Below are 12,202 nucleotides of genomic sequence, written 5' to 3' on the forward strand. Positions count from 1 at the left end.
AAATCCTCCCGCCCTCTTCTTACGCACTGGCGTGTGATTGGGCGATTAACTCCAGGCTCCGCCTTCGCAGTCTGCTTCTCGCGCTTTGTGATGACGCACAGTGTACTGCGTGTGTTTGAAACATGGCAGCAGTTCAAGTAAGCGAAGCGGAGAAGGTTTACATTATACATGGAGTTCGAGTAAGTAAAATCGCACGTTTGATAATTTAGTTTTACTAAACGACTTCAGAAAGGTGGCTGTCATTCAGGATAGAAACTGCTTGGTGTCAATTAAAATAGAAAATAAACAAATTGTATGTTATCACATTAACCTGATACTTTTCTGAGGCACCATACAAACCATGAGGGTTAACTTCTGAATATTTCTGACAGGATGACCTGAGACTGGACGGACGAGGATGTGAAGACTACAGACACATGGAGATAGAGACCGATGTGGTGTCCAACACTGATGGTTCTGCTAAAATCAGTCTTGTAAGTTGAAGCAACCAGTTATATTTGTAATAATAGCACCAGCGTGTTTGTAATTCATTATGTTGTGTGATGTGTTTGACAGGGCCACACAGATGTTCTTGTAGGAGTGAAGGCAGAGATTGGTAAACCCAAAGCCATGGTGCCAGATGAAGGTTATCTGGAGTTCTTTGTGGACTGGTGAGTGTTTAAAGATCATCATATTTCATATCATCATATCAATATTTAATAACTAAGTTAGTTCTGTAGCAGTTATCCCATGAGTCATATTTAGTACATCTCTGGACATTTTTTAATTTTGAACATTAAGTCATATAAATTCCAAGTATTAATGCATAAGATACTCAATTAAATAAAACAGTATGCAATTTATTTGATTGTTTAGTCCATGTACAGTATGTACATAGTGGGAGCTGTAATTGACCAGTGCAGGTACTTCATCGTATAAATATGCAATTTAGCAATGAATATCCATAGATGATGCTTGTTTATACGTTCATGACATGCATTCCAATGTCACATCAGTTTACTCACCATTTTGATAGTAAATGCATATGAAAGGCTTGACATGTTGTTGCTTTTGTAGCTCAGCAAACGCCACTCCAGAGTTTGAGGGGCGTGGAGGGGAGGAGCTGGGGGTGGAGCTTAGTAACACACTCTGTAAAGTGTTCAACAACAGACACAGCGTGGACCTGCGTTCCCTCTGCATCTGCCCGGGAGAGAACTGCTGGGTGCTGTATGTGGACGTGTTGGTGAGTGACTCATATCCGTCCAGAAGAGGGTGATGACAGCATCATCATATTCACTTCTCAGGAAGAGGAATGATGAATGAAATATTTTCTTAAATACTATGAAATCTATATCCTATTAATTTATCATTCATTTAAATGTGTAATTATGTGTGCAGCTGCTGCAGTGCGACGGAAACCTGTTTGATGCCATATCCATCGCAATAAAAGCTGCTCTGTTTAATACACGGTACGTAACAGTGTGTTTTTTCCCATCAAAGCTGTACGGTTTCCATTAGGAAATGTTCAAACTGTGGCAGGCAGTGTTATTTTAGTATTGTTTTTTATACTGTTATAGTATTTATTAATATTTAGCTTTTATTTGTGTACTTTCAGATAAAAAACTAATTTCTTTATGTTTATTAGATTTTTTTTATTGACTATTGTTTTAGGCATTTTAGTACTTCCACATGAATTTAATTAATTTTTTTAGGTTGTAAAGTTTTTCATTTAGTACTTTAAGGAGCTTCAAATATTCGAAATTTTATTGTATATAAATGTGAAAGATTGAAATTTATAGTCATTTTTATATATTTATTTATTTTTATTTTGTTTGAAAAAATAATATTTTTAAATGATTGTATAAAATTCATTTAAGTATTGTTGTTAAGACTATTTTTCATTTTAGTTTATAAATATTGCCTTTAATGCTGTTATGGCATCTAATATTTTATTTTATTTTATTTAAGCTTTAATTCATTTAAAAAGCCATTCATTTTATATATTATATACACTACAATAATTTATAACTATGTTAGTTCTTTTTAAATGTTTTTCCCATGAAACATATTTAGTTTATCATATATACAAATAATTGTTGAAACCCCAAATAATTAAAGAGAAACTTATCCGCATCCTTTTCCCTTTTCTGAAACAGAATCCCCAAAGTGCACATATCTGAGGATGAGGAGGGTGTGAAGGAGATCGAGCTGTCAGACGACCCTTACGACTGCATGCGGCTCAATGTGGAAAATGTGCCTTGTATCGTGACCCTCTGCAAGGTACAGCAAAGCCTGGAGCTGTTATCCACGATGCACCACTCTCCTCATCTCATGTTCAGTTCTGTGTTTCTGTAGCTTTTTATAAATTGGTTGTGTGTCTGTGTTTCAGATTGGTCACAGACATGTGGTGGACGCCACACTGCAGGAAAAGGCCTGTTCTGTGGCCAGTCTCCTGATTTCAGTCACGCATAGAGGAACGGTCACATGTGTCAGGAAAATGGGAGGAGGAAGTCTAGACCCAGAGAGTATCTTTGAAATGACAGAGGTTGGATTTTTTATTTTTTTCTAAACAGTTTTTTTTTTTAAATTGAACAGTTTATTGAACCTTTAGACAAAATATAAAAAAAATTGCATATGTGTTTTTTGTTGAGTATCTTATTTGATACCTCAGGCTTTTATTGCTCATGTGGTGTGATATAGTGAGAATATGTCAAGGAGGAAAAAAAATTTATGCAGAGGCGCAAGGAAAAAATTATGGTGCAGTTGCTGATATTTATATGGACAATAAGTAAGAACAAGAACTACTTGCACAGAATGCATATACAGTAAATATTAATTGTCATTTTATATTTCCCAATAATATGTCTTAGTAAGATGTATTTAAAATAAACAAATAGAGAGAGAGCGAGAGAATTAAGTTGTTTCAGTCAATTAAGTGTTCATCTTGAAATGTTATTAGAAATATAAAAATTATTCTTATGCTTACTTTGATTTCACAGCAGAAAGACGTGTACCACAACTGTAAGGGGGACAGGTTTTACAATTATACTAAAAGGCCTTTTACTTTCTAAAAAATTATAAATGATCAATCAGACAACAGAAGGCTTGTAGTAGTTCTTAGTGTTGATCATGTTGGTAATTTAGAGGCCTTAGAAGTATTTGTGAATTAAATATGATTCAGTAGGCTTAATATGGTTAAACTTTCGCACTTTATTAGAGAATTTCATGCAGCTTGTGCTGTTTATATATCGGAACAGACAATCTGCGTCTGCCTAGTTTAACAACTATGGTTTTTAGTTTTTCACACTTTCATATGAAACCAGGTGTTTTTCATTTGTGTAATAAATGGTTGTCTCCTGGTTAGGAGTTTATATTGACCGATATCGTGTGCTCATGTTATAGGCTGGTAAGCGTGTGGGAAAGGCTCTTCATGTGCCTCTCATGGAGCTGCTGCAGAAAGAAGAAAGTCTTGGAAAGAAACGACAGAAAGTGGGATTCCTCGGATAGCTTCCTGTTTTTGGACCTTTTTTGTTGTTGTTTTTTTTTTCTTCAAATAAATGAGCTAAATTTTTTCTGTTGTTTGTCACGTCCTGCTTAAAAATTTCAACTAACACAGAATCCTGTCTAATGTGAGGTTATATAGCGTTGCTGTTTTTGTTTTCATTTTTCCAGCTGTCGTTTTAATGACTGAACTCAGACTAGCTTTAACAGATGACTGAATGTTAAATGACTCTGCTCTCACTTTACATGTTTTTCTGTAAACATTTTGAGATTTTTGAGAGAAATTTTAAAATTTGCTTAATATTTACTCACCCTCAGGCCATCCAAGATGTAGATGAGTTTGTTTCTTCATCAGAACAGATTTGAACAAATTTGGCTTTACATCACTTGCTCACCAATGGATCCTCTGCAGTGAATGGGTGCCGTCAGAATGAGAGTCCAAACAGCTGATAAAAACATCACAGTAATCCACAATTACACATCTACACCACTCCAGTCATCAATTAACGCCTTTTGAAGCAAAAAACTGTATGTTTGTAATAAATGAATCCATCTTTAAGATGTTTGAACTTAAAGCTGTTGCTTCCAGCTAAGATACAACAAGTCTGTAATCCGTAATATTCCTTCCTCCGTGGAAAAAGCTCATTCTCTGTTGTCATCTCACATCAAAATCCATCGACATGGACTGTTTTGCTTGTAAAATTTCTTGAGGTGACTTTTTTTAAAGGAGAAAACTATCATGGATTGAGGACTCATTTTAGCAACAATTTGGAGTTAAAAATGTCTTTATGGATTTGTTTCTTATAAACACGCAGCTTTTCGCTTCACACAATGTTAATTAATAGACTGGAGTCATGAGGATTACTTGTGGATTATTGTGATGTTTTTATCAGCTGTTTGGACTTTCATTTTGCCGGCACCCATTCACTGCAGAGGATTCTCTGGTTAGCATGTGATGTAATGCTTAATTTCTCCAAATCTGTTACAATGAACAAACTTATCTACATCTTGAATGGCCTGAGGATGAGTACATTTTCAGCAAATTATCATTTTTGGGTGAATTATTCCTTTAAAAGTTGTTGCGTGTTTGGTGATTTTTCTCTTTCTTTTGTCCTATAAGGATATTTGATTTAGTTACACAGATTAGGAAAAACAATATGTGGGATACATTTTTGAATATTGATAGACTTGTGTAAGTTCACAAGTGCAGTAGTTGTCATTTTTTCCTGGGATGATGTTGTGCTCACACTGGTGTCCAGCAGGACGTCTCGTCTGCCACGTGTCGTCTGAAGAAGATCCAGCTGCTGTGAGCCATATGGATATATTCCATCCCATAATGGCTTTGCTTCTTCCTGTGGCATGGTGAATCCAAAACAAACAGCAGCTATCACTGTACATATAACAATATCATACATGAGAAGAATGCATGATGGGAAATGTGTCCTGAGCAGACCCCAAATTTTCCTGGACTCTCAATGTGTAATGAGCAATTTGAGAACCTACTTTCCTGTTTAAGTAAATTAATTCTAAATGTGCATCCAGGTTTATAGTCTGCAATATAAACCATAGTCCACCCAAAAATGAACATAGAAGATATTTTGAAGAATGGTGGTAACCAAAGCTTCGGTTCCCATTGACTTCCATTTTATGGACAAAGAAGACAATGAAAGCCAATGGGAACCAAAACGGTTTGGTTACCAATATTCTTCGATTTATCTTCTATGTTCCACAGAAGAAAGTCAGACATACAGGTTTGAAGCGATATGCGGATGAGTAAATTATGACAGAATTTTAATTTTTTTAGGGGGAACTATTGCTTTAAATGAGTGGAAAAACATACTGGGGAAAGAAACCGGGGCTAGTTGTCACTCTTAATTTTATGTATATATATATATATATTTCAATGTATTTTTACTAAAATACAAAAAGTAATTTTGTGACAAAAAAAAAAAATTTTTTAAAACAAATATCAAACTATTTTGTGCAGCAGATATTGTAATAAATATTTTGTAATTATTGAAAAAAAAACATTGTCCAGATATAAATTTCACAACAAACCTCAAACTGATATTCACATCTTGAGAACATTATTCAACTTTTTAGTTAAATTCTACTTTAATCATATACAGTAATTGTTTTAATGTATGTTATTGTGGTTTCATTGTGTTCACATTTTAAAGCTATTACAATAATTTAATATTTGAATTTGCTAAATTTATTCTATGTGAAACCAGCACATGGTCTGTATGTTATGTAACACTTCTAGCCGTGAGCTTTAAAGATGAGGATTGTTGAGGCGTGTGTGTGTGTGTGTGTGAGAGAGAGAGAGAGGGGTGTATGAGGACATCACTCCTCCGCTCTGCTCAAGATGAAGAACAAATGCAGCAGGTTCTTATTACAGCAGTTTTCCTCTGTGAGCTGAGCTGAGAAGCAGAGATCTCTCCTCATTCTCCAGACTTCACCATGAGACTCAGAGACGGCTGTCTTCTGCTGGGAGTCCTGCTGCTCCTCACACACACCTCACACCAGCAGAACACTCCCAGAGAGAGAACCCAATGATGAAAAAGGTGAGGCAGGATGAGAAAGTTCAGTTGCAGAGCATCATTGTAGCAGTGATACGTTTAATACATATGTGTTTTTTTTAAATCTTAAAATAACTAATTTTCAATTTCAATCAGTTTAATACAATTGATTCTCAAGTTGCATGTTATATAATATTCAATAATGAATGTATACACATTAAAAAATTTCTTCCAGGTCTTATTATTATTATTATTCGGTAATGTTTCTGTTAACCCTAAAACACAAGGCAATGAAGTGCTCAGATAAAATACAGGTAAAAAAAAAAAAAATGCTGATAAATATGGAAAATTCCTTAATAATAATACAGTACATTGTGCCGTTTTTACAGATATATTGCAATAAGAAAACTAATTAATTATTGTATTGTATCCATACATTTTACATTTTATTATTATTTTTATTTTTTGTAACTCCCATTCTCAATAAAAAGTGTTCTCAATAGTGATACTCATTACAGTAATATTTGAATCAGTATAATTACAGCATCTTAATGGTCTGAAACATGTTTCATTTACTTCATCCTAAGATCTATTCTCTACATGTAAGACTCAGATACCCGAGTCAGCACTACTTTGGAGTACCTACAACAGCAGATCGATGACATTGTGGTGGAACTGAATCTTCTAAAGGAGCAGCAGGCCCTGCAGACTGGTAAGAACTTCACTGAGTTTCCCCATTACGTCATAAATCCATTTGCATAAAGACGAAGCATCTAGACCAGGGGAAGGCAACATCGGTCCTGGAGTGCCGATGTCCTGCAGAGTTTAGCTCCAACACTGAAAAAACCTCACCTGCCTGTAGCCTTAGTAATCTTGAAGATTAGCTTGTTCAGGTGTGTTTGATTAGGGTTAGAGCTAAACTCTGCAGGACATCGGCACTCCAGGACCGACGTTGCCTACCCCTGATCTAGACAATATCTATCCTAGTTTATTTGGATTCTGTAGTTGGGATTCTGTATGGCCCTTGAGCTCAGAAAAAATTAAATGTTGTTCTGTAGACTCTTCATGTGCCTCTCATGGAGCTGCTGCAGAAAGAAGAAAGTCTTGGAAAGAAACGACAGAAAGTGGGATTCCTCGGATAGCTTCCTGTTTTTGGACCTTTTTTTTTTTTTTTTTTTTTTAAATAAATGAGCTAAATTTTTTCTGTTGTTTGTCACGTCCTGCTTAAAAATTTCAACTAACACAGAATCCCGTCTAATGTGAGGTTATATAGCATTGCTGTTTTTGTTTAATTTTTCCAGCTGTCGTTTTAATGACTGAACTCAGACTAGCTTTAACAGATGACTGAATGTTAAATGACTCTGCTCTCACTTTAGATGTTTTTCTGTAAACATTTTGAGGTTTTTGAGAGAAATTTTAAAATTTGCTTAATATTTACTCACCCTCAGGCCATCCAAGATGTAGATGAGTTTGTTTCTTCATCAGAACAGATTTGGAGGAATTTGGCATTACATCTCTTGCTCACCAATGGATCCTCTGCAGTGAATGGGTGCCGTCAGAATGAGAGTCCAAACAGCTGATAAAAACATCACAATAATCCACAATTACACATCTACACCACTCCAGTCATCAATTAACGCCTTTTGAAGCAAAAAACTGTATGTTTGTAATAAATGAATCCATCTTTAAGATGTTTGAACTTAAAGCTGTTGCTTCCAGCTAAGAAACAAGTCTGTAATCCGTAATATTCCTTTCTCCAGGGAAAAAGCTCATTCTCTGTTGTCATCTACATCTTGAATGGCCTGAGGATGAGTACATTTTCAGCAAATTATCATTTTTGGGTGAATTATTCCTTTAAAATTGTTGCGTGTTTGGTGATTTTTCTCTTTCTTTTGTCCTATAAGGATATTTGATTTAGTTACACAGATTAGGAAAAACAATATGTGGGGTACATTTTATGAATATTGATAGACTTGTGTAAGTTCACAGGTGCAGTAGTTGTCATTTTTTCCTGGGATGATGTTGTGCTCACACTGGTGTCCAGCAGGACGTCTCGTCTGCCACGTGTTGTCTGAAGAAGATCCAGCTGCTGTGAGCCATATGGATATATTCCATCCCATAATGGCTTTGCTTCTTCCTGTGGCATGGTGAATCCAAAACAAACAGCAGCTATCACTGTACATATAACAATATCATACATGAGAAGAATGCATGATGGGTTCTTATTACAGCAGTTTTCCTCTGTGAGCTGAGCTGAGAAGCAGAGATCTCTCCTCATTCTCCAGACTTCACCATGAGACTCAGAGACGGCTGTCTTCTGCTGGGAGTCGTGCTGCTCCTCACACACACCTCACACCAGCAGAACACTCCCAGAGAGAAACCCAATGATGAAAAAGGTGAGGCAGGATGAGAAAGTTCAGTTGCAGAGCATCATTGTAGCAGTGATACGTTTAATACATATGTGTTTTTTTTAAATCTTAAAATAAGTCATTTTCAATTTCAGTCAGTTTAATACAATTGATTCTCAAGTTGCATGTTATATAATAATCAATAATGATTGTACACACATTAAAAAATTTCTGACAGGTCTTATTTTTATTATTCGGTAATGTTTCTGTTAATCCTAAAACACAAGGCAATGAAGTGCTCAGTTCAAAATACAGGGAAAAATAAAAAAAATGATGATAAATATGGAAAATTCCTTAATAATAATAATACAGTACATTGTGCCGTTTTTACAGATATATTGCAATAAGAAAACTAATTAATTATTGTATTGCATCCATACATTTTACATTTTATTATTATTTTTATTTTTTGTAACTCCCATTCTCAATAAAAAGTGTTCTCAATAGTGATACTCATTACAGTAATATTTGAATCAGTATAAATTACAGCATCTTAATGGTCTGAAAACATGTTTCATTTACTTCATCCTAAGATCTATTCTCTACATGTAAGACTCAGATACCCGAGTCAGCACTACTTTGGAGTACCTACAACAGCAGATCGATGACGTTGTGGTGGAACTGAATCTTCTTAAGGAGCAGCAGGCCCTGCAGACTGGTAAGAACTTCACTGAGTTTCCCCATTACGTCATAAATCCACTTGCATAAAGACGAAGCATCTAGACCAGGGGAAGGCAACATCGGTCCTTGAGTGCCGATGTCCTGCAGAGTTTAGCTCCAACACTGAAAAAACCTCACCTGCCTGTAGCCTTAGTAATCTTGAAGATTAGCTTGTTCAGGTGTGTTTGATTAGGGTTAGAGCTAAACTCTGCAGGACATCGGCACTCCAGGACCGACGTTGCCTACCCCTGATCTAGACAATATCTATCCTAGTTTATTTGGATTCTGTAGTTGGGATTCTGTATGGCCCTTGAGCTCAGAAAAAATAAAATGTTGTTCTGTAGACTGTGGCGTATTGTTTAGATTAGAGTTTCTCCCTTACATAAGACACATGGCCTCCACGTATCGCTTTTGATGCTTTTTAAATCTTGTTTTTTCCCTGGAGAACATTGAGTCAGGTGTTGTGTCTGATGTATGAGAAAATCTTAAGACAATATGTGTAATATTTCATAAGATTATACAACTTCAGTATTCTAAAAGAAGACTAATCAAACAGAGTCCAAACATCACTCTAAATTCTACACTTTTTCACTTTTTTATTATTTTATATATAATTTTCCCTTAAATACACTTATAATGTTAATCAAGGTTTCTTGCAACAAGCAACAAAAACAATCATAATTAAGTTTTTGATGATCATTTTCAAACTGATTTTCTTACAGTTAAACAAGTTATTTTGCTATTGTACTCTGTTGTGATAGGCTGATTTGTACATATATGGGCGTGGTTCACACCTTCATATCAAGGGCAGAACAAGTTGCAGGTGTTGATATGTAAATATGTCCAGTAATATGGTAATGAGCTAATTATTTCTAATTAAGGTCTCGAAAAAAGTTTTCGCAAAATGTTTTGACTGACAATTCAGTTTTAGCGCTAAAATTAAAACTAAAACCATTAAAAATAAAATAAACCTGAATTGAATTGAAATAAAATAAAATATTTGTAAAAAATTATTTTATTTCAGCAATTTAATGCTAAAGCATCATTTAGTTTAACGTGTACTAAAACAAAAAACAAAATTTATAAGAACTATATAGATATATTTAAAAAAAAATGACAAAATATTTTAATTTTTTATTATTTATTTTGAATTTGTTTTTATTTTTATAAAATGGGAAATATAAAAATAAAATAAAATTATATATATATATATATATATATATATATATATATATATATATATATATATATATATATATATATATATATATATATATAGTAGGCCTATAGTATAGTAGGCCTATATCAATAATACTAAAACAACCCTGCTTAGAATACATTACACTTTTTTATTTTAAAAAAATGCTGTTGTACATTGTAGAAGGCATTTAAAGAAAGCTAAACAAGTGTCTTTATTCTCCACTAGTCTGTCTGAGAGGCACGAAGATCCCTGGTAAGTGTTTTCTGGTGGACACTGTGAAGAAACGCTACCACACGGCCAGTGAAGACTGCATGGACAAGGGAGGAATCCTTAGCTCTCCGCTGTCGTCTGATGAAAACGCGCAACTCTACGATTACGTGCGGCAGAGCATCGGACCGGACGCTGAAGTCTGGATGGGCATCAATGACATGCAGACGGAGGGCGTGCGTGTGGATGGACCAGGCCGGCTCAAATATTCGCTACAAGAACTGGAAGCTCCGGCAGCCGGACGGCAGCAGCGCGGAGAACTGTGCCGTACTATCCGGTGCTTCCGGTGGGAAGTGGCTGGACGAGAACTGTCGAAAGGAGAGAGCATCCGTCTGCGAGTTCAACATCGTCTGACATCGTTTGCTTGACCTTAGCTGTTCTTTTCATTGCACAATCCTGCTTGCATTGTGTTTGCTCCGTAATTGTATATTTTTCTTTTGAGGAGAACAAAGATTGTCATTTAACACCATAAAAATATTCAGATACCATAATCAAAAACTGAACGCTGTAATAAAAGACATGAGTCTAGTTCATTTCTGGACAGTCTCCATAAGATCTAGCCAAAATCACAAACTAAACAAACACATTAAAGATGCAGTTCACACAAAAAATGAACATTTACTGACCCTCAGGCCATCCAAACATCACAAAAATGCACAAGTAATACGCACTGGACTCCAGTCCATCAATTAAAGTGTTGTGAAGGGAAAAGCTTTGTAAGAAACAAATCCATCATTAAGGTGTTTTAATTTCAAACTGTTGCTTCTGGCCAAAATATATAATCCATAATAAAAATGATCCTCCTATGAAAAAGTCAGACAACATTTGTTTAGAGCTGTTTTCACTTATAAATGCTGCTTGATCTGTTTATATTTCTCTCCTGATTCAGACGAGATGACTTTTTCACTGAAGAAAGCAATATTACGGATAGAGGACTTTTAAAATTAAATAGTTTTATTGATGGATTTATTTCGTACAAATATGCATTTTTTTATTTATTTTTTTTACTTTCCAATACATTAATTGATGGACTGGATTTATGTGGATTACTTGTGGATCATTGTAATGTTTTTATCAGCTGTTTGGACTCTCATTCTGACGGCACCCATTCACTGCAGAGGATCCATTGGTGAGCAAGTGATGTGATGCTGCATTTCTCCAAATCTGTTCTGATGAAGAAACAAACTCATCTACATCTTGGATGGCTAGGGGGTGCGTAAATTTTAAGCAGTTTTTCATTTTTAGTTGAACTATTCCTTTAAGATTATTGAATCCTAATGATTTTTGGTATCACTTTATTTTAAGGTGTCCTTATTACATGTTACATGTACTTATTATTATAATAACAGTTAATTATGCATAATTACATGCAAGTAACCCTAAGCCAAACCAAAATCCTAACCATATAGTAAATACATGTAGTTAATAAATTTACTCAGTACTTTTATGTATAATTACACTGTAACAAGGACACCTTAAAATAAAGTGTAACCTGATTTATTTTTACAAAGAAATCCAGCCACCTGATAAAATCCAGTTGAACGATGATTATCTCAGATTGCTACTTTAGTTACTTGTTTATTTTCTAAAAACTAAATGTCTAGCCTGATATAATCTGAACATATATTTTTATCTCAATAAAGTGTTCATCAAAAATATACTTG

The 12,202-nt window shown here is 34.9% G+C and overlaps 1 protein-coding gene, 1 long non-coding RNA gene and 1 pseudogene across 2 annotated transcripts; 2 read left to right on the top strand and 1 right to left on the bottom strand.

Annotated features, from left to right (window-relative positions):
• The first annotated feature begins 31 nt into the window (after positions 1–31).
• On the top strand, positions 32–3,550 carry LOC109111969 (exosome complex exonuclease RRP42-like). The gene is made up of 8 exons (XM_019124986.2): positions 32–179; positions 372–473; positions 556–650; positions 1,057–1,222; positions 1,378–1,448; positions 2,136–2,259; positions 2,369–2,524; positions 3,382–3,550. Exons 1-8 carry the CDS (start codon positions 123–125, stop codon positions 3,484–3,486), a joined length of 876 nt encoding a protein of 291 aa, XP_018980531.2. The 5' UTR covers positions 32–122; the 3' UTR covers positions 3,487–3,550.
• Positions 3,551–7,951: 4,401 nt separating this feature from the next.
• LOC122148783 lies at positions 7,952–9,207 on the bottom strand. Its single transcript, XR_006162619.1, has 3 exons — positions 9,003–9,207; positions 8,232–8,368; positions 7,952–8,139 (listed from the first exon to the last, which is right to left on the bottom strand). It is a non-coding gene; the product is annotated as an uncharacterized LOC122148783 (long non-coding RNA).
• LOC109111971 lies at positions 8,266–11,517 on the top strand (annotated as a pseudogene).
• Positions 11,518–12,202: the final 685 nt, after the last annotated feature.

The sequence above is a fragment of the Cyprinus carpio genome, chromosome A19 (assembly GCF_018340385.1).
Source record: "Cyprinus carpio isolate SPL01 chromosome A19, ASM1834038v1, whole genome shotgun sequence".
Taxonomy (NCBI): Eukaryota; Metazoa; Chordata; class Actinopteri; order Cypriniformes; family Cyprinidae; genus Cyprinus; species Cyprinus carpio.

What these genes read in the sequence shown, in the direction of transcription:
- LOC109111969 (XM_019124986.2), top strand. Translation starts at nt 123, where the DNA reads ATGGCAGCAGTTCAAGTAAGCGAAGCGGAGAAGGTTTACATTATACAT. An exon ending in TGCTGTATGTGGACGTGTTG is followed by an intron (nt 1,223 to 1,377) that starts GTGAGTGACTCA and finishes TTATGTGTGCAG; the next exon opens with CTGCTGCAGTGCGACGGAAA. An exon ending in GCTGCTCTGTTTAATACACG is followed by an intron (nt 1,449 to 2,135) that starts GTACGTAACAGT and finishes TTTCTGAAACAG; the next exon opens with AATCCCCAAAGTGCACATAT.